This window comes from Pisolithus orientalis (genome assembly GCF_024613125.1).
Source record: "Pisolithus orientalis strain OTSU chromosome Unknown F5J12scaffold_2, whole genome shotgun sequence".
Taxonomy (NCBI): Eukaryota; Fungi; Basidiomycota; class Agaricomycetes; order Boletales; family Pisolithaceae; genus Pisolithus; species Pisolithus orientalis.
Window position 1 is genome coordinate 1,163,188 of NW_026260783.1, and position 23,105 is coordinate 1,186,292.

A 23,105-nucleotide genomic window follows, 5' to 3' on the forward strand; every position below is an offset into this window, starting at 1 on the left:
AATGTTTCATCTCCGAGTGCAGGAAAAACTACATATTACAGAGACCTAACATTTCCAGTAACTCGCACGAAGGCTCCGCGAACCCTGCAGGGTTGGATCTTCGATCTAGCTAGGGAAAAACCCCAAGTCTGATCAGATCGCACATGTACTTGACATTTTAGCACCGCATCGACGGGCTTCGGTACATACCAAGTTTCATATTAACACATGAGCCACATCGACAAAGGGTCGTAATATATTGCGCTGGCTTTGCTGTAACATTACGATAAGTACTACACAATTCGCCTGCTCAGATGGAAAGCCGCAAACAAAGTAGCTGGTGGCTGGGTATATGCTGGAATACAGTACGCCTAAGGTCCGTCGCACGTCAGAATCACCATTACTGCCCTCTCTACAAGCAAACGACATCACCCCGAGCTACCCCCATCAGCGTGATTTTTACCACCGTTATGCACGCGCCGCAAACGACGTTCAGTCCCTTGATGTTGGAATTGGTTCTGCTGGGCCGAGTTCCCCGTCAAGCATGATCTCTGGTTAGTGGAAATGCCGGGCACAAAAAGTGCACCGCGGTTGAAGGAGCTACGTTCCTTCCTCCGAATGTGTGTGGGCTTGGGAAACTCCTCCGGGAGTCCTTGATTCGCTCCAGGCTCGGAGTAAAATATCTTGGGACGCCATTCTTCACGTTCATCCATAATACACGAATTCTTGAATTTCTCCACCAAAGCTTCTTTCCCCCTGACACGTGCGTATTGATTCGGCTGCTTCCAGGAAAGCGGCACGGACTCACTGGTAGTTGGCGTAGCTCATCTGCAAGATCTTCTCGCTCGAGTACATGTTCCTAGGAGAGAAAAAGACGCGCCAACGGCACAAAGTAGTTTGCAAGTTTGCACTCAACAACTAAAAAAAAAGTTCACCCCTTACCATCTCTCGTTCAGTTTCTTCTTAGCGAACAACAAGAGATCCTGGACGCTTATAAAATTGACAAAGGCGTATCCAACATTGCACCCTGCGATTACCCGTTGGTTGAGGTCAGTACTAAGTAGCTGCGCCAGAACTAGACATCACGTGCCGTTTTTGAAGTCCATCCGCAAATAGAGGAAATCTACGCGCCGGGGACAAACATTGTTAATAAATTCGAGCAACTCTTTGTCAGTCATCTTGTTCGGAATGTTTTTGATCATGACCGTTGTCCGCGTGTCAACCCCTTGCTCTATCTTTTCGATATCGAGTTGGTTGTTTTCGGGGCAAGCGCGTGGTGACGTTGTCAACAGAGGGACAAATGTGCGGTTGATGGTAGATGGATACGAAGGAACCGACGTTGGGGAAGATTGTTGTTGCATATACGAATAGTGCATCCCAGGAGGCGAAGGCCCAGGATAAAAAATGGAGGGATGTGGATACACAGGCCATTGTTCGGGGACGAGGTTATGTGTTGGCCAAGCAACCCAGTTGCCCGTCAGAGGGTTCCAGCACATCGGGGACCCAGCAGAGTGGGGAGCTAACGGGTGCTGTGTGTGGATGTTGCTGTGGGAGAGCGATGACATCCAAGGCGTCTGCATAGATGCATCCGAAGCAGGTGGGTCAGGCTGACTTAGCAAGCGGTGTCCATATTGTGTCTGACTGTCCAAGTGTAGGGTGCCTTGCAGGTTAGTGACATCATGGGACGAGTGTTCTATGGGGACCGGGATAAGATGTGTGCCTTCACGGCTGTCGGCACTCATTGTAGGCGGTCGACGTTGCGCAGCGTCAAATCGCCTGTATGGTTCAGGGATGGGTATGGTGGCGAAAACGATGCTAGTCGGAACACACCTGTCCGGCTGAATAGCAGTCACAGTACATACACGCTCGTGTAGAGGGCCAGGGCAACGTAAATCATCGTACTTCTCCGGACGATGTGATAGTAGGTGCTCCGGTAGCAGCGAACAATGCTTATTTGATTGTGGGAAGCTGTATGAAGGGTTGATACTGGGTCGCTTGTGATTACAGCCGCGATCTGTAGAACTGTTATCATTGGGAAACGCGAAGGGAGCACCAGCCAACTGTGGTGGAGATGAGGGTGAAGTTGTTGTGGTCGTCTTCGGCTCCGCGGTGCAATCATCTGCTAAATGGACTTCTGAACCACTTGAAGGTTCTTCGCTTCTGATGGCTTGTATTCCACCATCTTGGCCGAGTAAGCTACTCCTGAGAACAGGTCGTAGCTTCATGTTGTCAATTACTTGCCCATCTATATTCTCCAAAGCCTGCTCCGCGTCGCGGATGTCGAAGTACTCGACGACAAATAGCTGACGAACGCCAAAAAGTTAGACCACGGCAAGTAATAATGGAGAAGCGCCGATGGCAGGCTTCCTCCGAAGTCGAAGCGACGACAAAGGAGTGACACCACCCATTATTCCTTACGCAGTAGTAAGGCAGTTGCAGCCCCTGAAGACTATAACATGCCCCCACGACAGGAGAGCGTGACAACTTACTCACCCGACTGTCTTCCTCGCATTTCTGCTCCGCAGGACGAAACGTTCTAATATTTCCATACCTAGAGAGAGCATCGCGGAGTTTTATTTCGCAGAAAGCGTGATTCTGACTGGTAAAAGAGGCTGAAGGCTCGTTCTCGCGCCCGGCTAACACGTCACTGACCAACACGTAGAATGTGCCCTCTGTACGTGTCACAATTCCTGGAACCGGCGCTCCAAGAAGCTTGAAAGATAAATTCTATGTCCTGTAGACGCAGCAACCTTTGAAACATACCAGACGGAGATGACTCGGGTCAACAAACAGGTAAGTCAGACCCTCTTGCCAGGACCTTCCGAGTGGGTTCTCAGACGGTGCCTTCACCTTCCCACAGACCTCTACTTGAGAGCTTAATCCATTTCCAGCGGCTAAGCGATTGACTTTATCGGCGTCGCGAACATCATAAAACGCGACCACAACAAGATGTCTATCGCGGAAGCGGAAGTCCACAGTTTGAATCCCCGTGTTTGCGGTGGAAGGGGCTTGTGCCTGTTGGCTGGCAGGCGGAGCCGAGTAGGGATCGCTCTTAGAAGCAGTCAGACCGCAGAGATATTGAGTGATTACGTCTTCGGGCAATTCGCTCGGAACATTTCCGATCTATCGAAACAAGATTAGTATAAGGAGAATGTAATCTTCGGTCGACTTGCAATTAGAATTCGGCTTTGTTGCACATTTCCGAAGGTCATAACGGAAGTGGATTGATCTTGAGTGGATGTAGTTAAATTGGTAGATTCTGGGTTAGTACTTTGGCTCTTGAGGGAGGATGACGGAGTCAGTGGCGGGGTCAAGTAGTGCTGAGTGTTGCTGGGTTTCCGAGGACGGTTGCCCCTGACCATTGTCTTCGGTTTGGAATCAGTAGAAGCGAAGGAGAGATGGGACATAGATTTGTGTGGATTTGGCCGAGAGTGTGTCGCCGAAGGAACTGGTGGGATCTTTCCCCCGCTTTAAGGCAGTGGAGGTGAATATATGCGGCAATAAGTGGAATAATATCACACATACCGTAGGTTAGGGAGGGACGGGGAAGGTTGCAGTCGCGGAGGACGGGGGAATTTCTCCTTGAGGGCGTGTTGCGAAGCGGACATGATGGGAGGGAAAAAAGACGATGAGGTGATGTTCACGGATGATACTTATATGATGGCAGGACGAGAAATAGATAGAAAAGGAAGATCACAAGATTGATTAACTGGGCACAGAAAATTAATATAACCACGCAATTCGACGTAGAGAGAAGCAGGGTTGGCAAACCAGGGGTTTAAAACATCCCGGATACTCACGCGTTGCCACAACGGGAAGAGGGACCTGGGATCCGTGGGGACCTTCGAAGGGGGAAGACGAACGCGAACACAAGGGAACGGGAACGTTGGCGGTGATTACAAGAAAGGGAGTGACTGTCTCGTTGCAGTGCCAGATCGGATCAGGGGGATAAGGGCGACACGATGTACCTGTGCACGGCAAGAACCAGTCCAATACGGAAACAATACGTAGGAGGAGCTGAGCGCTGAAGCGCTGAGCCAGAGAAACGAACCTTTAGTCAACAGGTTTGATCTTAGTGGCAGTCAATAGGCCGTTTCACTACCGGCAGTGCAACCCGTTCTTGAAGAACATGTCGACCGCACAAACGATGATAATTAGTAGGATCAAGAACCGACAGAGCTCGTCGGGACCGTTCTGCGTGAGCATGGACAAGTAAAACGGACATGTGCCTGCCAAGGGTCAAAGCAATCAACTGAGCGTTCCAAAATGTCCCAACTGGCCTGTTACCCCTTCCCACTGCCGTCTGCGCGGAGGAGGGGGACGTCGGGCCACCTGTACCTATTCTGGCAATCGAAGCGATTACGCTTCGCTTCTTATGGAAGGAGCCAATTGCAGTTCTTCACCTCGACGAACAAAAACATGCCATTCTATCAAATGTTATGTATAGCAAGTCACTTCCGGGAATATGTGAGTGCTCTTGCCAGAGCTTGGTCAGTGTTGCAATGCTTAGCACTCCGTGGCTGGCAGAAACACATCAAGGAGCTCGTTACCATGTCCGCAAAACATATAATGGACCAAGGTGGTGTGGTGCGGAATGTCGAGTACTGGGGGACTCAGACACTTCCGCAACCCATGCGGAGGCATAGACAGGTATATACCATCGGAGAGTGAGTAATTTCCTCAATTCGAAGCATTTGTCTCGCGTTCCGTTCCCTGATTGTGTACGCAGTTACTGGACGATGTACTTCGACACTTCACCTCACGGACTCAGATCATTGACTGGCGTAATTCGACGGGATCCCCGCGTGATACGGTGGACGATGCTCAAACAGGGGGACAAAGTTGGAGACGTGGTACTTCCACGGGAAAAGACTGTAACGCGCACTGACTACCTCAACCCGCCGAGGGATGGCTCCACCTCGTGGTCCGAACTTGACATTTGAAGGTCGCCTTATCAATATATACTAGCATCGGTACCTTTGGTGCTCCTAGACTCGTCGCGTTCTCTATCGGTGCTAGTCAACTTTGTTTTAACTCTGTTAATGCTATCCAGTCGACGTTCCTTTATCACCATTCTGGCTTTTTACCCAATCTACCACTGCCAATAAACTGGGCACCACGTTGACGTGTCGTAAATCCTCTCCTACCCCCTTGTGTTCGCCATCACCATCAGGGCCGGGTCGCCTTAGTAGCATAGCATGCATGCCTGCTGCTTGCGCACCGCAATAATCACTTCCACGAGTGAGTAACGTGCGATTCAACAGAGGTCAAAGAATTACTTATCTAGTTCATCGCCAACATGCAGGCTCTCGTCTGCACGGATGACTCCTTGTAGCGAAAAATCATTTCGTGCCATCCTGAATATTTCTAAATCGGGTTTTTCGATGCCCACTTCCTCGCTCAGAAGCAACGGTTGCAGAAGTGATGATACTTCAAGGTCATTCAGCACAAGCCCTGTCAACAGTTACGCAGTCTAGACAATTCTCGCTCGTGGGTGTGAGTATCCACGTACGCATGCGTGTATCCGCGTTGCTGACTAGGGCCGTGCAGACGTTCATCTTACGTAGCTGCCACACTGTACATGACGCATGAACGTATGAGCGGTGATCAGTTGCGCCTGAGTCCACATCAGCAGGGAAGTCTTGACATACGCGTTGGAAGGGCGTCGTCAAAAAGCCTATATCCCTCCCTTGAGCTAAACCTCTTCATCAATATGGAGACCATCTGACCGAGAGATGCATCTACAACTGAAGATCTGGCTGTCAGGGCAACGTGCATCTCGCCTAGATCGTTACAATATTTTTGAAACGCCTTTGTACTTGCCTTGTGGGTGAGCCCCTGCCTCAATGGCTGTACCCCTGATAACTTCCGTCCACCAACCTAGGACACCTGCTTCCCCCCTGTAGGCTGGTTTTTCCTTTTGGATCTGTTTCAGGGCTGCGCGCATGAGAGAGAGAAGTTTCTCGAGGGCGGTGACTCACTGGACTTGAAAGAGTGTCTGATGCGGTTTGGGTCGAGTACACCTAAAAAGGGGGTAAAAACCTCGGAGTACTGGACGTAGATGGGACGTCTGGGCTTGAGTAGAGTGTGGAGCGCATCAAAAGTGACGAGTTTGATGACCATAAGGCAACGTTAGAAATAGTTGATGAGTGTGGTTTCAAGTGCTGCGTCATCTACTGCAACCGGCACTCTCAGGCCAGTGAACAACCCTAGGAGCCTCTGCAAAGTTACCCCCTTTCCAGCGACACGAACTAGACAACGAACGAACTCTGGGGTTTATAAGTTGGGGGCCTGTGAGTTGGCGCCTACCAATATATTACCTCGCGGCGTGCCAGCCGGTCACGTTCCAAAGGCAACACGCCCCAACGGTGAACGTCTGAGCGACGTTTTCTCCCCTTTCCCATTACTCTCCTGACGCTATGTCTGACGCGCCCGCCATCGATGCACAATCGTTGAGGAGAACACAGTCCACTGGCGACATCCCCACGCGGGAGCCCACCCAGTCCTCCCGGGCGCGGGGATCAGCCTCGAATAACCGCCCAGGCCGCAGTGTTCCTCGGTCAACTTCCTCGTCCATTCCGAATACTGCCCCTTCCCCAAAGTATTTCGGGTTCGATAGTGAGATTGTGAACACCTGCTGACCTACTGTGTGTGCAGTGCGGCCACTCCTTGGCTCAGGCAAGCTGGTCAACCGTCATCTCAAGAGTCAGGCACACAACAACCCGACAATTCTCCTGAGCTCTCTCTCTATGAAAGAATCAAGCACTTCTTCGGGTTGGGGTCCAACGCTTCTAGAACGCGGAAGGCCCTTGTGTCGCTTGTTCTCACTCTTTCTTATTCGTTTCTGCAGGTCCGTGTGGTCTGACGTGTGCGGCATATCATTAATGTCCAGATCGTTAGGTCGTCGCAATCATAACAGTCCTGAGTATGGCCTCGGTTACTTCCAGTCCTCAAAACCACTCCGTCAACCAAATCGATGTCTGTGGGCGAGCATTGGTCGCTTGGAACTCCATCTGGATAGTGCGACTGATCTTGGCGTCTGGACTGTCATACTGGCATTTCCTGCGGATACGAACAACGTAGGTTAGTCGAAACGTTTGAAACCACCTCTGATTGGCAATCGACAGTGACAACACACGTCGGGGGGATTCTGAGTTGACCGCTCGACCTGGCACAGGCCAGGTTTCCCGTAACGAAGACGCGAATCAACGTAACAGAGAGGGAATATCAAGGAGTTCATCAGGTCCAGCTCTCCCCTCTAGTTCGGAATCTACAGAGCCTACTCTGCCCTATAATCATATCTACGCTCGGTATGTCATTTCCACCGGCATGTGGTGCAATTGACTGTATTACCGTTCACAGTTTGTCCCTTTTCGCATCTATGCTTAGCTTGGCTTGGTTCCTTACCGCACACATTTTGGAATATACGACCATTCAGACTTGCCGTCTTTCTGCTCCCCTGGTGTGGTGGCTTACATTCGCGATCCTTTGTACCATGTATTTCATTGTCCTGGAAGTTGTTCTATTTGGGTTTCTCGTGTTTATGGTTCTGCCACTCATTATGGTGCGCATCTGCTCCTTTCTGTCGAGGGATCATACTAATCTCTTGCAGCTCCTTTACAGCGTCATCCTACTATGTCTTGGGCGTCATCCGCTCCAAAATCCACACTACATTAAACCTGAAATTGGAAAGTTGCCCAAATCCGTTGTGGATCGGATTCCTCTTGTGATATACATCCCCCCTCCACCCGACGATGCAACACAACCTATATCCCTACCAAAACCAGTTCACACTTACCCGCCGAAACCGCCCACTGCTCTAAGAAGAAAGAGGTTTGCATTCCTTCCCAGGCGCCGCCAAAAAGAGGGTGCGATTGAAAGCCGGGTAGAAGATAGAAGGGCAACAGCCCCGAGGCCTGCTGACGCTACGGAAGAAGAGACGTGGGAGGATACGTGGGAGCAGTGTCAGTATCCGTTTGTCAGACTGGATGGGAACCGTGCTGCTTGCGCCATTTGCTTGATGGATTTCGAAGAACCGAGGAGGCAGTCTGCAGTGGGGGGCGGAGATCCACAAAGGAAAGGTCAACCAGATGCTGCGGTAGTGCAACCACGGGGACGGGAAGAGGAAATTCCGGTTGAACGTATCACAGAAGAAGAACGAGATGGAATACCTCGGCTCCAATTTGCCGGTGAAGGACCTCAACCGCTACGATTACTTGCTTGTGGTCATGTTTTCCACGTGGGTATTCCCTGATTATTCTTGTATCTGATATCAACCCTTGAGTAGAAAACGTGCATTGATCCGTGGCTCATCGACGTCTCTGGGCGTTGTCCAGTTTGCCAGCGCCCTGTCGAGATCGATGATGTGGATCCTAAGAAGGCGAAGCGAAACAGACGAAGTTGAACATCTTGGCTTTGGAAACGCGAAAAAGGCTGCAAGGTACGACGCTGAGAGCAAAATACTAATGTAGACATTTGTGGCGCTGGAGGACCTCTCATCGCATGTCATGTATTTTTACGCTCGCACATACAATCGTCATCCGCCCATATCTGTCTGACATAGAAGTCCGCAAGCTGTATCAGCTATGGGAGCAGGTAGCAACAGTTTGCAGCATTTCCCCAAGCAAACCCAGAGCTGAGCAACCGTACCAGCGTGCCATAGTAAACAAGCAGTGCACACATCCCACGACTCGTAAGCTCAAATCTGCGGCGTCCAACCTTGCAAAAACTAGTGTCCGACATTCCCCTCACTATGTGCTTTACAGAACTGGAAATGAAAGTTCGATCGCTAGGAGGCACCTCCCGCAAATGGTTGGATTGTAACGTAATAGGTAGGCGTCTCGACCCACCGAGTTTGGTTATCACTAACGCGGCACGGCGGAGGCCGAGCGGATCGATGGCTCCGGGCGGCTGTGATTTAAGCGTTGCTGCAGAATCCTATGCAACGAGCTCGTCCGACCGTTGGTTGGGCTATTTATTGGACAAGCCTACATCCTCCTTCCGAGGGAGAAGTTTTCATGGCTCGGTAATTTGCATGCGAACATTCTCGGACCTCTGTTGTGGATGGCACGCACTGGCGTCGTACGCAGAGCGCTTGTGCCACGTTCCGCCACTACCACCCTTCTTCCGAGCTTCCGCTAGTATGGGTTACTTAACTGCTCGGGAGTCCTCTTCTCCCTTTGTCTCCACACGCAGTTCTCTAACGCCATGAGTTTCATCGCCTCGACCAGGGCGGTCTTCACGCGCATATTTACTGCCTTGGCCAACTTCGTGAAGATATGCCTCAAGCCTTTTGTTCAAGCTCGGTCTTTAAGCAGAGAAATCGGAGGTCTGGATGACGGCACTTTTGAGGCATGCATCCACCATTTCTTCTAGGCTGCGGATTTCATTCACAATGAGCACTTAGCTTGCCTCGTCTGGGCCACGGCCCCAGGAGGACAGAGTTGAGAATAGAACTTCGCAATTGCAATATCAGTGGGAATCCGTGATGCCTAAGGCTGTCTGTATCTGGGGATGTGATTGTGAATTCTGTCGCTTGCGACCCGTGAATGTGCGTATCGGTTCATACTGTTTTGCCTCTACTACGATTTTCTAATGAACTTCTTAGGTTTCTGGAAACACTGGTGCTCACACCGTCTACATTCCAACAGACCACTCTCCAAGGCCTCCGCAGCATTACAGACTACCCTCTCTTCGTTGTGTCATGGACACTCTTTATCCCCCCTCTCTCCTGACTGTTCCCACTGTCCTACCCAACTTTGCTACCTACATCCCTGAAGATCCCTTACACTTCCCTGCCGCTTGCGAGAATAGATGCCCTGCACCTTCCCATGTTTCAGGTGGCTCGCTAGGAGATGTGTACCCACTTCGCAGTGGCGGCCGCGGTCCGACAGTATGGGCCGAATTAGGGGATGGAGACAGAACTGACGACAGCTTTCCGCCCCCTCCCTATTCACGCTTTGACGCCGCGCGCCCTCGTTGTTACGAGGTGCCAGACACCTTATCGCGTTATCCACATATTTCCTTTCTTAATTCTCTGGCGTCCTGAGAGTTGACTTATTCACACACCCAATGGGTAGACAAGGGGTTAAAAGTAGAAGTCCTCCTGTAGTCCTATGAAGGTTATGTTCACAGTCGCGCTGTAGAGTTACTTTAGAAGGGGAGACGCAATGTAAGATCTGCGCGGCTTTTACAGGCTACTACTCACTCGAAGTTAGCTGTGTAATTCCCACGTCTTTGTAAGTTATCACTAGGTCCGAAGGTGGGACTCGAACGGCTCGAGAGGGATCCCAAGTCCAAGTCTCCTCCGCCCACCTACCTTAGACAGTTCTAAATGCTGTCCTCTATCGCAAGAAAGCGGGTTGCGTCTTGCAGTGGCCGCACAGTGGTCAGGCTATTCAATTTCTCGACGGCAGGGAAGAGGTAAGTGCGTATACCGGCACGCCGGACTATTCTGATGTGATCCCGTAGCCCTACAGGTCAGGCTCCTATGTTTCTGTGTCTGAAGTTGTATATTTGATGGATTAACAGCCGTCGTCATGTTGAATATGGGTGGCCCATCCACAGTGCGTTGTTCTAATTTGATAGATACTTTCATGGAATAGCAGTCTCTTCCTCTTCAGGTGCCAGAGACCTACGACTTCCTTCGAAATCTGTTCATGGATGGGGATTTGATTCCTCTGCCCTTTCAACGCGTTCTCGCACCACTTATTGCAAAGCGACGAACACCACAGATTGAGAAGCAGTACACTGACATCGGTGGAGGGTCTCCGATCCTCCGGTACACAGATTACCAAGGCGCGGCAATGTGTGCATTGTTGGACGAACTACATCCGGAGACTGCGCCGCACAAACACTACGTGGCGTTTCGGTACGCGAACCCACTGACACAGGAGACAGCAAGAAGAATGAGGGAAGATGGTATAAGAAGGGCCATAGCCTTCACACAGTATCCCCAGTACAGCTGCAGCACAACTGGTAGCAGCCTCAACGAGCTGTTCAGACGAGGAAGGGCAGGGGAGATGGGGGAAGTCGAATGGAGTGTGATTGACCGCTGGGGAACTCACCCAGGGTTCATCAAGGTTAGATGGAGAACCTTGTTTTTCATGACTGCGTGGTTGAGTCTCTGTGAATGCAGGCTGTCACACAGAATGTCGAAGCTGCCCTGTCCAAGTTTGAGCCTTCAAGTCGTTCCGACGTTGTTCTGCTGTTCTCTGCACACTCACTCCCCATGTCGGTGGTAAATCGCGGGGATCCATACGTCCTTGAGGTTGCCGCTTCAGTGAACGCCGTCATGGATCAATTAGGGCACTCTAACCCTTACCGGTTGGTCTGGCAATCGCAGGTAGGACCATCTGCCTGGCTGGGTATGCAAACCGGCGAGGCCATCAAAGGGCTAGCACGTCTAGGCAAAAAGCAAGTGATCTTAGTGCCGATCGCCTTTACAAGCGATCATATCGAGACCCTTTACGAGCTTGATATGGAGTACACAAAGGAGGGGAAGGAAGTGAGAGCGCTTTCTCTCTCATTTGTGTTTGTCTTCTAACTCGTGTTCCATCATATCACGTAGCCCGGCATGGAAATACGCCGCTCAGAATCCCTCAACGAGTCGCCCGTTTTTATCCGGGCCCTTGCCGACATCGTGTCACAACACCTCAGCGATTATTCCTCGGGGAAGATCGGTCCGACGAGTGTGCAAATGGGCCTTCGCTGCCCCGGTTGTAAATCTGCTACATGCGGTCAACAAAAGCACTGGTTCGCTCGGGGTGGACGATAAGAGGAGGGGCGTGCTATTACATAATGCTAATCGGGTCCCTTTTGCTGACTAAGCGTCGTAGAGTAATGAGTGGGCGCTATTTACGCATATTTAGATCGTGAAGATGAAGATGGGACAACATGAGAATTTAGATGTCTGCCTCCATCGTCGTCTCAGCTCCTGGGAAGGCCCTCCTGGCCGGTGGGTATCTGGTGTTGGATCCAGCATATTCTGGGCTGGTAATCTCAGTGTCGTCTCGCTTCTACACCGTTATCCGTGATGGGGGTCCTTCCGTTGGTCCGAATGAGATCTGCGTGCGATCGCCTCAGTTTATTGATGCTACGTGGAAGTACACTGTGACCCTCAAGAATGATGAAGTCCTTGTTCGCGAATCCTTGGACAGGTACGATATGACCGATTCTAGCAAAACCCTAGATGATTTAAATACAGGACTAGTTCTTCCAATCGGAATAGGTTCGTTCATTGCGCATTGCAACTCACCTTGAAATTGGCGTCGGAAGGCAATCCAAGAGCATTCGCGGAACTTCTCTCCCATGGCCTTGATATTGCTGCCATAGCCGATAACGATTTTTACACACAGAAGGTGAAAAACGTTGTGCCACAATGTACTTCGTGGCCTGATTATCACCCCACAGCGGGACCCCGGAGAACCACGACTGTCAATTGCATCACTATCTGAGATGCCCCCATTTTGTCCACTAAATGTCACGCTATCAGACGTCCAGAAGACTGGTATGGGCTCGTCCGCAGCACTCATCACTTCCATCGTATCAGCGCTTCTGCTCAAATTCGGCGTAATATCCAAGGAGGGGTTTGCGAGGCGCGACAGCGGCGACCGTGTACTGGCGCACAACATTGCCCAGTTAGTCCACTGCCTTGCGCAAGGTAAGGTGGGCAGCGGGTTCGATGTCTCTGCAGCTGTTTTCGGAAGTCACGTATACACGAGGTTCGATCCCAGAGTATTGGCACCCTTGATGGACGTAACAGAGGACATTTCAAATGTGTGATTTCAAACCCCAATTCTTTTGTAATTGGTAACTGATGCCTCGTATAGTTCGCGCGCATACCATTGCGGCCCGTCCTAGATCCAGGCGCAGCAGTTGACCACAACAAACCTACTTGGAACTCGAAAGTGGTACCCTTCCAGCTGCCGCCATTAGTGAGGCTTGTACTTGCAGATGTTGCCGGTGGAAGCAGCACGCCTTCTTTGGTAAAGAAAGTCAATGAGTGGCGTTCGAAGAACACCGAAGATGGTACCAACGCTGCTTCTCCTCTTGATTTTGCTCACCAGTTTCTTTGCTTAGCAAGGCGGCTGTGGACTAGCATCGATCTTTCGAACAAGAATATGGTAGATAGCCTCCGCGAGCTTTCTTCTTTGTACACGGCAGACACAGGAGCATACGAAGCAGCAGTCCAGAGCCTCACCTTCCTGCCGCCCTCCCAGTGGGTGGAGGCGGAAACATCAGAGGCGCAAAGAACGGTGACTCAAGCTTTCTATAGGGTTTATCAAGCTGGCCAGGTACGCTGAGTACTTGTGAAAACCGAGGTCCATGCTGAATCCTGCAGACCACCCGTTTTCTTATGCGGAAGATGGGCGAAAACGCAGGCGTGCACATCGAACCCCCCACCCAAACCGCGCTTCTGGACGAGTCAGTAGCACAAGCAGGGGTTATCGCTGGTGGGGTGCCGGGTGGTACGTGTCTCTCCACTTCGGGGTTATTCCCGTCGACTAATACCTGCCAGCTGGCGGTGATGACGCCATATGGGTCCTGGTGCTCGAGTCAGGGGATGCGTTGGAAACCCCCCTACATCGCGTCGAGCAAGTCTGGCGCAAGTTCAAGCAACGCACAGTTAGCCCGCTCTTGGCGACGCAGAGCATGGAGATAGGTGCGCGTGTCGAAGAGCTGGCTGGCATACGCGGGCTCGAAAGAGTTATCACGACGGATGATTACGCGAGGAAGAGTCCAACCAATTTATTCTAGATCGACACACGGGTATACACATTATACACATATCTTGGCTTCCCCCTCCCGTGTCCATGCCTTTCCCAGGGCAAGGAATAGAGAGACTACCATAACAACGAGCCCAAATGCGAAGCAAGTTGCGGCTGGAAGCTTACTCCGAGAGTACCACGGTAAAGACGGGTTTGCCAGCTTCAGGTAACATGCAGCTGGAAAAATAAAAGCCAGGGCTGTGGCTGAAACACCGCCTGTGATCTCCAAAGTAACGCCGAGGTCACAGGTGATGAGAGAAACTACGAGTTCTTTCAGCTCACGAGGACAAAAAAGTCAGAACAGAGTTAAACACTTACGGAACATGGATGAAATTATGATTGTCGTTGTGAAGAACAGATGACGCTGTGGACTGAAGGATTCGTGTGAAAAGAAATACTGTTCGATAACCTGTGGAAGCTCAGTGTGTTATCTAAAAGAAGCACGGAACGCGGCCACCTCTCTGCACACAAAGAGCTCCAAAGGGAGTGTGGTGAACATATTTAAGCCGAAACAAAAGCGGGCTACGTTGATCAGGGTATTGTTCTAGAAGTTCATTTGTCAGTACCATGCACCTCATGACATTCGCCCTGTCTTGGCTCACCGCCGGGAAGTTGTTCAATACATTTCCCTGGGTTTTATCCGTGAAATTCCAGAAAGCAGAAATAGCGAGGGTGCAACAAGCTACTAGCGAAATAGCTGTCGAGAAATGGGTGACCTGCGCAAAGCGATCCAGGGTAGGTTTTCGAAGACTACCGTAAATTAGCAGAGAATTGTGGTGACAAACGAACGCGAAGCTGATGACACCAATAGCCGGAAATACACCGGGACCAAGGATCGTAAACCGGGCCGACGGGTCACCTTTTAGTTCCTGGGGTGCATGCGGGCCTTCGATGAGAACGGAAGCGATTATGACTAGCATACTGAGAAGCGCCAGGCCCGACGCTCGGGACAGTTTGTGGATATCACGGTATAGGGATAGCGGGTACGACACGCAGAGAGTGCACAGTGTTATGATAACTTGCCGGTTTGTAAATATCGAGAGTACGGGTATCTTGTACAACGTCGGAAATGCTGAACGGATGACGTGGGGTATTGTGTCTCCTGTTTGAAATATCAGATTTACCAGGGTCATAAGAGGCATTCATATATAACTACCACAGACCAATGATAATCCCAAAAGCGCACATGCCTGTGAAACGACGGTAAGTCTCCGTAACAGTGCTACACGTATCCGTTTGACTTACCCCCAAAAGCAAACGTAAACTGAAATAATGATACAGCAGCGCGACCACTTGGACCAAAGCAATTGTGCATGATTTCGATGTACGAGTTTCCTCCACTCAACTTCGCGTTCAATACGACGAGACGAACGGTCCAGTCTGTGACACCACATAGAATGACTAGCAAAATAACTCCACAGAGAAAGCCTGCTTGACTGATTGCATATGGTAAACCTGACGTTGTTGTATGGATACCTTGCTAAGCATAGAGTCAAATATGACAAACACACACCAATTATACCTGGCAGAAGTAATGAGAGCACGCACTCCCAAAAAAAAAAGTAGTCTCACCAGCCCCGAGGATTGAATTAGCCATATTCGCCACGGAGTCGAACATATTTCCGCCGGCGTGCTGTTTAGCGGCCATCTCTGCTATGTCGACAGGACTTGTCAAGGATTCTTCACGAGCTGCAGGTTCGTACATAGGTATTATAGTGTCTGGTGTTCTTCGCGCTCCTTGAGGGTCCATGAGGCCGGTAAGGAGAGGAATGGGCCGTTGCCTTGACCGTCGAGGCCGTGGAGACGTCGAGCGGGCTCGATCGGAACCCGATTCTTCCAGAGTGGACTCATCAAAGTCATCTGAGTCAAGCTCAAACTCTGCGCAAGCAGTCCTGAGGCGAGCTGAACTAGGCCCGAAAACGTACGCACCGGCCTCTCTGCTCCGCATGGTTGACCTTAACGGCGGTCCAATAACCTGTGCTTCCTCCTCGAATCTGACAGTGGGCCTTGGAAAATTCGAATAGGGCGCAGAAGAACTGGACTCGTCCCCGCTGTCCTCAACATCTTGCGCGGAAAACAGTAGCTGTGCTCGGTCTCCGTGGTGAATAACAAGATCCTCGCCATTCCCTTCGAGCAAGGGCTGTCTCACGTCGCCGTCCACCCCAGAGATCCGTTCTTCCTGTCTCTTTTTCTGTGAAAACATGATTAGCAAAAATCCATAAGCTGTTTCGCAAACGTGGTTGTTTCTGCGATGACCCGTCCATGTCAGGCGTGATATTTCAACACGTGACCCAGACGCGCCTCTTCATACAATGCCCCTCATCCTCAAGCTAAGCGAGGTCTTCAGACCACAGTATCGCCGGGATAGGGTGTTTGGCCCGACTCCCTCCATTTAGGGGCCATCTTGAGGAGGTGAACGATATTCACTCCGCATCCGCGCCACTTCCGTTCTCCCTGTCTCGACCGCGGCCTCCATAAAACGTACTTGGGCATCTTTCAACATCTTGGCTTTATACTGCGTACAGGCAGTGGCATCTCAGACCGTCTCACCGGCTGCCATTGCTACGCAATACTCCCTCACGACCAGTACCTCTCTTCCATTTCCTACTGCGACTCTGACATCCCAAGGTGCCCTGTCATTTATAACATCGCAGTGGTCTCTCTCCAACGGCAACATCTCTTGGGGACAGAGTGACCTTGCGTTCGTCAGCGACCCTTTCCCAAATAATCCCGTACCCGGCTCCACTAGCTCGAGTCCTGTCCTGCAGATAACTTACCCGGCAGGAAGCTACTCAGGCGGCACTGGCGGGGTGCAGTGGTACACACAATGGAATACTTCTGATGGGTCTACATTTAACAGCATGTTGTTGTCATATGAACTCGCATTTGACTCGGAATTCGACTGGTCGAAAGGTGGGAAGCTGCCAGGATTGAGAGGCGGTCCAAACGCCACCAGCTGCTCAGGTGGTAGTCAACCAACGGGAAATGATTGCTTTAGCACTCGATTAATGTGGAGGAGATGGGGCGCGGGTGAAGGTACAGGGCCTGTGATTTGACTGAGCACTTATGTATGACTGACACGGTGTTCCAGTGTATGCGTACATGCTGGAACCGAATGATCTGTGTTCGCAAGACAACATCATATGTAATTACGACTACGGGATAAGTATTGGCCGTGAATCAGTTTATTTCGCGACGGGACAGTGAGATCTACTCCCAAGGCAGCCATCTTGCCGTTCTGCTAACAGACTGCATTCCCAGGTGGATGCGTATAACTCTGCTCGTCCAAATGAACGATCCTCCCGATGTTGCCAATGGGAACGTCGTCGCTTAGCAAGTGGAACTACTTGTTCTTCTCCCCATCTATTGATTGTTAGATGTAGCTTCGATGGATATCCAACAATATCGCAACAAGGTTTGCAATTCAGAAGCGGAAGTGCTGTCAACATCGGCGGCTTATATTTCTCGTTAGTCATTCAGTCATCTACGCTTGACCGAATCTTGATTCCATGATACTAGGACATTTTTCGGCGGTAAGAGCAATTTTTTTGTTTCACCCATGACATGTTAAATTCTTCCCCCAAGGCTCAGACAATACTTGGGCAACTTCAGAAACAGTGAACACTTATTATCGCAACTTCGAGTTGTATGGTAGCTCATTGCCATCGAATCTTACAGGGCAGAAAGTTAGTAGTGCCGTGGCGTGTCCTGTCAGTTTAACTCCCACTGTAATCCTAACGGTCTTGGTTGTTTTCGCATGGCATCTCAGCTATTAGTACAGTACACCTAAAGCGATGTCATTTGCCATCCGATCGTCATCATGTGTCAAGTAATCTATATTACTAAGCAACTATGATATGCACGCCCACGTCCGAATCAACTTTTCCGTCCTGTCATCGAACTTTGCGCGAACTCGACGTCCATGACATTCTCAGGTGCACTGGTAAGACGATGCCGGAGCCCTTCGTAGCGGCCTATCTTGAACTGATTGCCCCAGACGTTGACTGATCTCAATGATTTCATCACACCCTCTCAAGCGTGTATCAAGCCTGTCGAGGTGCTGAGCCCTCCGGAGGATAAGAAACAGTCGGGTTCCGCTTTCGTGAGTCTATCGATTTGTTTTGTATATTGCTCGACTTTACGCGCCTGGTAGACGGAGATTAAGATCGACTCTGCCGGGTCGTACTACGAAGTGTCTTCCTTGAATCAGGATGCCTCGTCACCCAAGGGTGCGGAGCGCAAACTTCAACAGGCACAAATTAGTCTCAACGATTGTCTTGCATGCAGGTGAGCTAACTCTATGAGCCCCGTTCACCAAATAGTCTAACTGCGTACTGAACTAGTGGTTGCATTACTTCGGCCGAATCCGTCCTGATCACACTCCAGTCGCATATCGAGGTATTGAATGTGCTAAGTACCAACCCGCCTCCGTCGTCACCCGATTACAGGTTCCCGGTGATCTCTATTGCCCCACAGAGCCTCGCCTCGCTCGCAGCTACCGTCTCCTCAACGTCTCGCTTCCCCGTATCACTCTTGCAGATCTTGCGACGCGTGCAAGTGTTTTGTACAGGAGTGTTGGGTTTCGAGCGAGTGTATGATACTAGCTTTGCTCGTCACATTGCGTTGCTCGAGCATACGCAAGAATTCTGGGAGCGGAAACGCGACGAAGGCGAAGCAAGGTTGCCGATGTTAGCAAGTGCGTGCCCAGGGTGGGTGTGTTATGCTGAGAAGACCCATGCGGAGATGCTCCCATTTATCGCAAGAGGGAAGAGCCCACAACAGGTCATGGGTACCCTTATAAAGACGTGGTTGGGTGGCATATGGGGGAAACGGTGCGTACCAGTCGTGTTGATGTGTTTGGCGGTGTTCCCATAATTTCCCTCAAGACCTGATCAGATATACCACGTTGCCGTGATGCCATGCTACGACAAAAAACTAGAAGCCTCACGGCAGGATTTTTACGACGAGGTACACTCCACGCGGGACGTTGACTGTGTCATCACCACTGGGGAGCTCGAACTTTTGATGCGTGAGAAAGGTTGGGACCTCTCAGTTCCCGTCGAGAATGAGACCACTCCACGGCATCCCACTTTATCCGGGTCAGACTCGTGGCAGGAACCTGTTTTGCCCGAGCTCATCCAACATCCCGGGACCAGCTCGGGCTCCTATCTCCACACGCTGATATCTGCGATAACTCGTATGCTGCCAGATCCTCTTGAGACTAGCGTAAGGGCGATCCGGTCGTCTGATTACGAGGAGTATGTACTTCGGAACCAGCGAACGGGTGAAGTTGTTTTCAAGGGCGCAAAATGCTACGGGTTTCGCAACCTACAGAATGTGGTACGGAAAGTTGGAAAGGAGACTGGGGTGCAAATTGGGAGGGGTGCCGCTGGTCGTATTGCTGGGGCTGTGAGGGTGCGGACTCGGAAAATAGGTGCAGGTGGGGAGACTGAATTAAAGGGGTACGACTATGTTGAGGTGATGGCGTGTCCAGGTGGGTGTGTTGGTGGAGGTGGTCAGCTTCGACCCATTGCGCAAGCGTCGCAGAGGCAGGTGGATGAGGAAGGGTACCCTCGGAATTGGGGGGACAGCGGTGTGCGGGTGGAGGACGGCGGACCCCAGGACACCATTGCGGGACCGAAGTGGGGCAACAAGGAATGGACAAAAGAGGTGGAGAAAGCATATTGGCACGATCTACCCACGCCGCCGCCGTCGCCGACATCAGACTTGCTGCCGGAGGTGGACCAACTCGCCATTCGGGTTAAGGTGGAACTATGTCGACCGCAAGACTCTGCCAGTCAGTTTGATTGGTCATCTCCGATGGATGCAGAGGCTGAGCGTCGTCGGCGAGAACTCCTTCGAACTCGGTATCGAGCGGTCGAAAGTGATATAGTGGGTCTCACCGTGAAGTGGTAAGACCCTTGACGCAACAGAATGAGCGGATCAAGGCGATGCGCTGGTGCTTGTCATTAAGTACATGTGCATGTATCTTTACATGTGTATCATCTGGAATATAGATAGAGATGTTGCGATGGGCACAGGGATGACAAATGGAAGGGGCAGAGAAATATGCCAAAAAAAAATAGTAGCTCTACGCTAAGTGCGTGATCGATGCAGGCTGACGGGGTTGCGGACAGTTGATTTGAACGGTATATGAAGAGTCGTTTGGCTATCGGACACGTTGGGAGCCGGGTCCTTTGAACCAATACTGGCAAGAAGGACAGTACTGTGGCGTTGTGAAAGTGATTGTCTCCTTGACATCCGGGCCGAGATACTTGGTAGCATTGGGATCAACAGAAAACGCACGGAAGGCGGTGGGCACGACGCACCCGTTCACAGTGACAATCCCCGCAGTCAGGCGAGTGGCGGATAGAGTGGGTACAATATCGGCTGTTGCAGTCAATTTTTCTGACCTTGCGTGTCTTTTGCACTTCTTCAGCGACACTGCTCCGGGGAACGGAGTAAGGATTGAAGACATACCACTTGGTAGTGCTGTAATGGAGGTTAGTAACGGGGGAAGACGTGCACAGATAGCAAGCGATGCCCTTACCCCGCAGCCATACTTGGTGCCTTCGCTAAAGAGACAAAGCCATCAATCACGGATGAAGTAGGCCCACCAATAGGAAACAGACGCACGTTTCGAGATTACACATATAGCCGGCGACGAAAAAGAGAAGACAAGAACAAAGTTGCCTATCCCGGACAGAAGAAGGTTGGTCGCGCGTCTATCGCAGCACGTCGGCAGAAGTCAAAAAGAAAAAAAAAGAAATAGGACGATTGGAGGAGAGGTACGAGGTAGGACAGAAAAGGGGGAAGGCGGGGTTGGTGAGTTAGTCAGTCGGACGAGGGTGGGGGATGTTATATAGCAAGTGCGGGGTGTTAGCAACCGGATGGTCACAGGACCGGACAGGAGCGATCGGGCTGATATATATCTGGGTGGAAGCAAATCGCAAAGGGGATAACAAAACGCGTGTCGGTGTCTCTCTCTCAGCGGTTCACTCGATTTCAAAGACACCGGTCCATCGATTACCCAAACGTCAAACTGGAATTCCTCCACTAAAATCATCTCGGATCTACAACCCCTCCTTTGTTTGTTCTTTGTTTGCGTCCACCCTCCCAAACAATGACATACACCACCCCCCGCCCAGCCCACTCATTGTCTGGATGTCGTCCCCATCGTCTCCGTCGCCGACAACCCGCTCCAGGACCCTTCTGTTTATCTCGTATCGCGATTCAAGAATACGTTCGTCCAGCTCCTCAAAACACCGCCCATCGTATGACGATCCGTATCAAGCCGACGACGACGACGACGAGAACCAACACCTCATAACCCAACAACACCTCGCCCTCGACCTTCAGTTGCCTCCGAAATGGTACGTTCGCCTTCTATCCGAGGCCCCGGTTCTTACCCTTCTTGGCCTAATCACCATCTATAGGGTCGACATCTCCGATCAGGTGGAGGATATACTCGCTGCGGTCCAGTCGAAACGTACGTTCTTCGGCCCTTTTTCGTCGGTCCGACCATCACTCAAATCATGTTACAAGTGAGTGCACTTGAAAAACTCCATGCGAAGCGTGTTCTTCCCGGATTTGCGGACCGGACAGCGGAGGAACGGGAAATCGAGGCAGCGACCACTGACATCACCAAGGTAATGCACCATCCGCTGTGCACGCACCCGCCCGTGCTTAGCCCAAATCAGGACTTCAGGCGTTGTCATGCCCTTATACAACGAATCGGGGTTGACCAAAGCCACTCCTTCCCCCCATCAAGTGGGACCTACCACGAGTCGCTCACTGCCAGAAATGTGCAAAGAGGACTCGCCGCCAAAGTGCAGGAACTCAGCTCCACATTCCGAAAGAAGCAACGTGTCTTTATGGAACGTGAGTGGTTCCCCCGTTCGGGCACTTCATAAATTCTTTGACGTCACTCATTTTCCACGCTCTTCCTCCTTCCAGGTCTCCAGGGTCACGTGATAAAACACCAGGATCTTCTCATAGCTTCAGGTACCATTTCTTCCCGGGGTTCAGAGGGCCTCTCCGCCCTTGACGATGATGTGCGGGCTGCTGTATGTATACATTTCACATCCAGTTTTTGATATTTCGCCAATTTTCACACGCACCGTCTCTAGCAGGCACAGATTATGGAAGTAGATCAGACGCATGACCTTCGGCTTCGAGACCGCGAGTTGACACAAATCGCCAACTCCATAGCATCATTAGCAGACCTTTTCAAGGATCTCTCCAATCTGGTGATAGATCAGGGTACCCTGCTCGACAGCATCGAATACAACATCGAACAGACTTCGGTGCAGGTCACCGAAGCCGTCAAGGAACTTAATATCGCAACAAGGTACGCTTTCTTTGCTTCAGGCCGCTAATTTGCATGTCACACCGACTTGCCCGGATAGGTACCAGAAGAACACAGGGCGACGGAAAATCATCTTCCTCTTATTGCTCATCATCTTTGGGTTGATTATCGTCTTGATCTTTAAACCGCGTCGCCACCGTTCCGCCTTGGGCGATACTTCACAATCTGCCTCACTTCCATCGAGTAGTTTCATGCCAGTATACGTGCGACCACGGACACGCTTCTGACCTACGCACTTTCAAGTCAACATGGATTCAGGGCCCACTAACAATTCCCTTACCGAAGGGAAGATCGAGTTAGTCGCCTATTGCACTCTTGCGATACAGTGTACAGCCATGCCTGGAATACTGGCAGGTTGCATCGTGCTGATAACTCCTTCCTTGACTATACATGCCAAGCCCCACATGTCCATCACATTATTCTTATGACTTATTGCACTCGTGTCGCGTGCAGTGTTGGAATGCTTAGATGTTAACTCGGTGCACACCTACTATTTGAAGGGTCACATTTCATCGATGGAGGGCATCAAATTGTTTTGTCGGATACTGAACGGCGAAGCGGCCGGCAAACGTTCCCCGCACTAAAGACCATGGGGCTATGGGGAAACCCACTTCCGGTATGTGTCTGTCAAATTGGTGTCAGAGCGTACATGAGGCGGGCACGAGAATAAGTCATATTTGAGCGACCATCCTGGGATATTAGGTGAAGAAACGATTCACACCGTTGCCATCACAAGAATGCCTCATTGCCTGAAATTCCTCCGGGCGTAGAGAACGCTCCAGAGGCACTGTGGCCTGTGGGTGAATGGAGGGAATCCACATACCTAGTTGATGGCCGGTCAGAGAAGACAATGCAACGTGCATCATCAAACCACCAGCAGCCCGGTCGGAAGTGAATACAACACAGAAGGGTCGGTACTGTACCTTCCAGCGCACGGTTGAACATTTGGTAATGCAGTGATATTGCTCATTCTCTTGGCTGCATCACCT

The 23,105-nt window shown here is 51.0% G+C and overlaps 12 protein-coding genes across 12 annotated transcripts; 8 read left to right on the plus strand and 4 right to left on the minus strand.

Moving 5' to 3' along the window:
- Positions 1–45: 45 nt before the first annotated feature.
- On the minus strand, positions 46–3,802 carry F5J12DRAFT_797702 (RNA recognition motif 2-domain-containing protein). The gene is made up of 10 exons (XM_051744184.1): positions 3,780–3,802; positions 3,505–3,688; positions 3,153–3,447; positions 2,743–3,102; positions 2,473–2,691; positions 1,810–2,282; positions 1,070–1,755; positions 922–1,006; positions 788–838; positions 46–735 (listed from the first exon to the last, which is right to left on the minus strand). The coding sequence occupies exons 2-10, from the start codon at positions 3,585–3,587 to the stop codon at positions 408–410; spliced, it is 2,580 nt and encodes an 859-aa protein (XP_051604953.1). The 5' UTR covers positions 3,588–3,688; positions 3,780–3,802; the 3' UTR covers positions 46–407.
- A 596-nt stretch (positions 3,803–4,398) lies between these two features.
- F5J12DRAFT_712809 (ribosomal protein S6) lies at positions 4,399–4,922 on the plus strand (the record flags this gene model as incomplete). The annotated part of the gene is made up of 3 exons (XM_051740788.1): positions 4,399–4,446; positions 4,507–4,646; positions 4,709–4,922. The coding sequence occupies 3 exons, from the start codon at positions 4,399–4,401 to the stop codon at positions 4,920–4,922; spliced, it is 402 nt and encodes a 133-aa protein (XP_051604954.1).
- Positions 4,923–5,024: 102 nt separating this feature from the next.
- Positions 5,025–6,102, minus strand: F5J12DRAFT_902681 (HAD hydrolase subfamily IA REG-2-like protein; the record flags this gene model as incomplete). The annotated part of the gene is made up of 6 exons (XM_051748321.1): positions 5,025–5,211; positions 5,259–5,433; positions 5,492–5,554; positions 5,631–5,726; positions 5,803–5,916; positions 5,961–6,102. 6 exons carry the CDS (start codon positions 6,100–6,102, stop codon positions 5,025–5,027), a joined length of 777 nt encoding a protein of 258 aa, XP_051604955.1.
- A 148-nt stretch (positions 6,103–6,250) lies between these two features.
- Positions 6,251–8,538, plus strand: F5J12DRAFT_192092 (uncharacterized protein). Its single transcript, XM_051738334.1, has 7 exons — positions 6,251–6,580; positions 6,637–6,829; positions 6,880–7,058; positions 7,107–7,289; positions 7,342–7,543; positions 7,592–8,218; positions 8,267–8,538. The coding sequence occupies exons 1-7, from the start codon at positions 6,399–6,401 to the stop codon at positions 8,381–8,383; spliced, it is 1,683 nt and encodes a 560-aa protein (XP_051604956.1). The 5' UTR covers positions 6,251–6,398; the 3' UTR covers positions 8,384–8,538.
- A 185-nt stretch (positions 8,539–8,723) lies between these two features.
- On the plus strand, positions 8,724–10,267 carry F5J12DRAFT_192196 (uncharacterized protein). The gene is made up of 4 exons (XM_051738335.1): positions 8,724–9,330; positions 9,386–9,529; positions 9,587–10,150; positions 10,197–10,267. Exons 1-3 carry the CDS (start codon positions 9,187–9,189, stop codon positions 10,025–10,027), a joined length of 729 nt encoding a protein of 242 aa, XP_051604957.1. The 5' UTR covers positions 8,724–9,186; the 3' UTR covers positions 10,028–10,150; positions 10,197–10,267.
- F5J12DRAFT_797753 (ferrochelatase) lies at positions 10,133–11,880 on the plus strand. The gene is made up of 6 exons (XM_051744185.1): positions 10,133–10,150; positions 10,197–10,401; positions 10,450–10,544; positions 10,602–11,060; positions 11,117–11,485; positions 11,549–11,880. Exons 3-6 carry the CDS (start codon positions 10,518–10,520, stop codon positions 11,753–11,755), a joined length of 1,062 nt encoding a protein of 353 aa, XP_051604958.1. The 5' UTR covers positions 10,133–10,150; positions 10,197–10,401; positions 10,450–10,517; the 3' UTR covers positions 11,756–11,880.
- F5J12DRAFT_797758 (ribosomal protein S5 domain 2-type protein) lies at positions 11,881–14,086 on the plus strand. Its single transcript, XM_051744186.1, has 7 exons — positions 11,881–12,137; positions 12,191–12,338; positions 12,391–12,756; positions 12,810–13,008; positions 13,060–13,274; positions 13,322–13,448; positions 13,499–14,086. The coding sequence occupies exons 1-7, from the start codon at positions 11,887–11,889 to the stop codon at positions 13,735–13,737; spliced, it is 1,545 nt and encodes a 514-aa protein (XP_051604959.1). The 5' UTR covers positions 11,881–11,886; the 3' UTR covers positions 13,738–14,086.
- On the minus strand, positions 13,521–16,333 carry F5J12DRAFT_192041 (amino acid transporter). Its single transcript, XM_051738333.1, has 10 exons — positions 16,050–16,333; positions 15,678–15,994; positions 15,321–15,626; positions 15,262–15,270; positions 14,994–15,203; positions 14,912–14,938; positions 14,351–14,850; positions 14,206–14,292; positions 14,067–14,157; positions 13,521–14,009 (listed from the first exon to the last, which is right to left on the minus strand). Exons 1-10 carry the CDS (start codon positions 16,055–16,057, stop codon positions 13,759–13,761), a joined length of 1,806 nt encoding a protein of 601 aa, XP_051604960.1. The 5' UTR covers positions 16,058–16,333; the 3' UTR covers positions 13,521–13,758.
- On the plus strand, positions 16,238–17,524 carry F5J12DRAFT_712339 (polysaccharide lyase family 14 protein; the record flags this gene model as incomplete). The annotated part of the gene is given in 7 exon segments (XM_051740756.1): positions 16,238–16,784; positions 16,840–16,951; positions 17,010–17,073; positions 17,087–17,097; positions 17,132–17,215; positions 17,268–17,281; positions 17,334–17,524. Coding segments are annotated over 7 exon segments (1,023 nt in total), but the record flags the coding sequence as incomplete, so codon positions are not given.
- A 71-nt stretch (positions 17,525–17,595) lies between these two features.
- Positions 17,596–19,702, plus strand: F5J12DRAFT_797771 (iron hydrogenase). The gene is made up of 5 exons (XM_051744187.1): positions 17,596–17,691; positions 17,746–17,850; positions 17,902–18,035; positions 18,092–18,580; positions 18,635–19,702. Exons 1-5 carry the CDS (start codon positions 17,671–17,673, stop codon positions 19,662–19,664), a joined length of 1,779 nt encoding a protein of 592 aa, XP_051604962.1. The 5' UTR covers positions 17,596–17,670; the 3' UTR covers positions 19,665–19,702.
- F5J12DRAFT_797776 (uncharacterized protein) lies at positions 19,703–20,727 on the minus strand. The gene is made up of 5 exons (XM_051744188.1): positions 20,385–20,727; positions 20,299–20,323; positions 20,229–20,240; positions 20,078–20,170; positions 19,703–20,022 (listed from the first exon to the last, which is right to left on the minus strand). The coding sequence occupies exons 1-5, from the start codon at positions 20,399–20,401 to the stop codon at positions 19,918–19,920; spliced, it is 252 nt and encodes an 83-aa protein (XP_051604963.1). The 5' UTR covers positions 20,402–20,727; the 3' UTR covers positions 19,703–19,917.
- Positions 20,724–22,619, plus strand: F5J12DRAFT_797784 (t-SNARE). Its single transcript, XM_051744189.1, has 7 exons — positions 20,724–21,121; positions 21,185–21,237; positions 21,294–21,397; positions 21,449–21,629; positions 21,705–21,814; positions 21,878–22,098; positions 22,157–22,619. Exons 1-7 carry the CDS (start codon positions 20,913–20,915, stop codon positions 22,341–22,343), a joined length of 1,065 nt encoding a protein of 354 aa, XP_051604964.1. The 5' UTR covers positions 20,724–20,912; the 3' UTR covers positions 22,344–22,619.
- The last annotated feature ends 486 nt before the right edge of the window (positions 22,620–23,105 follow it).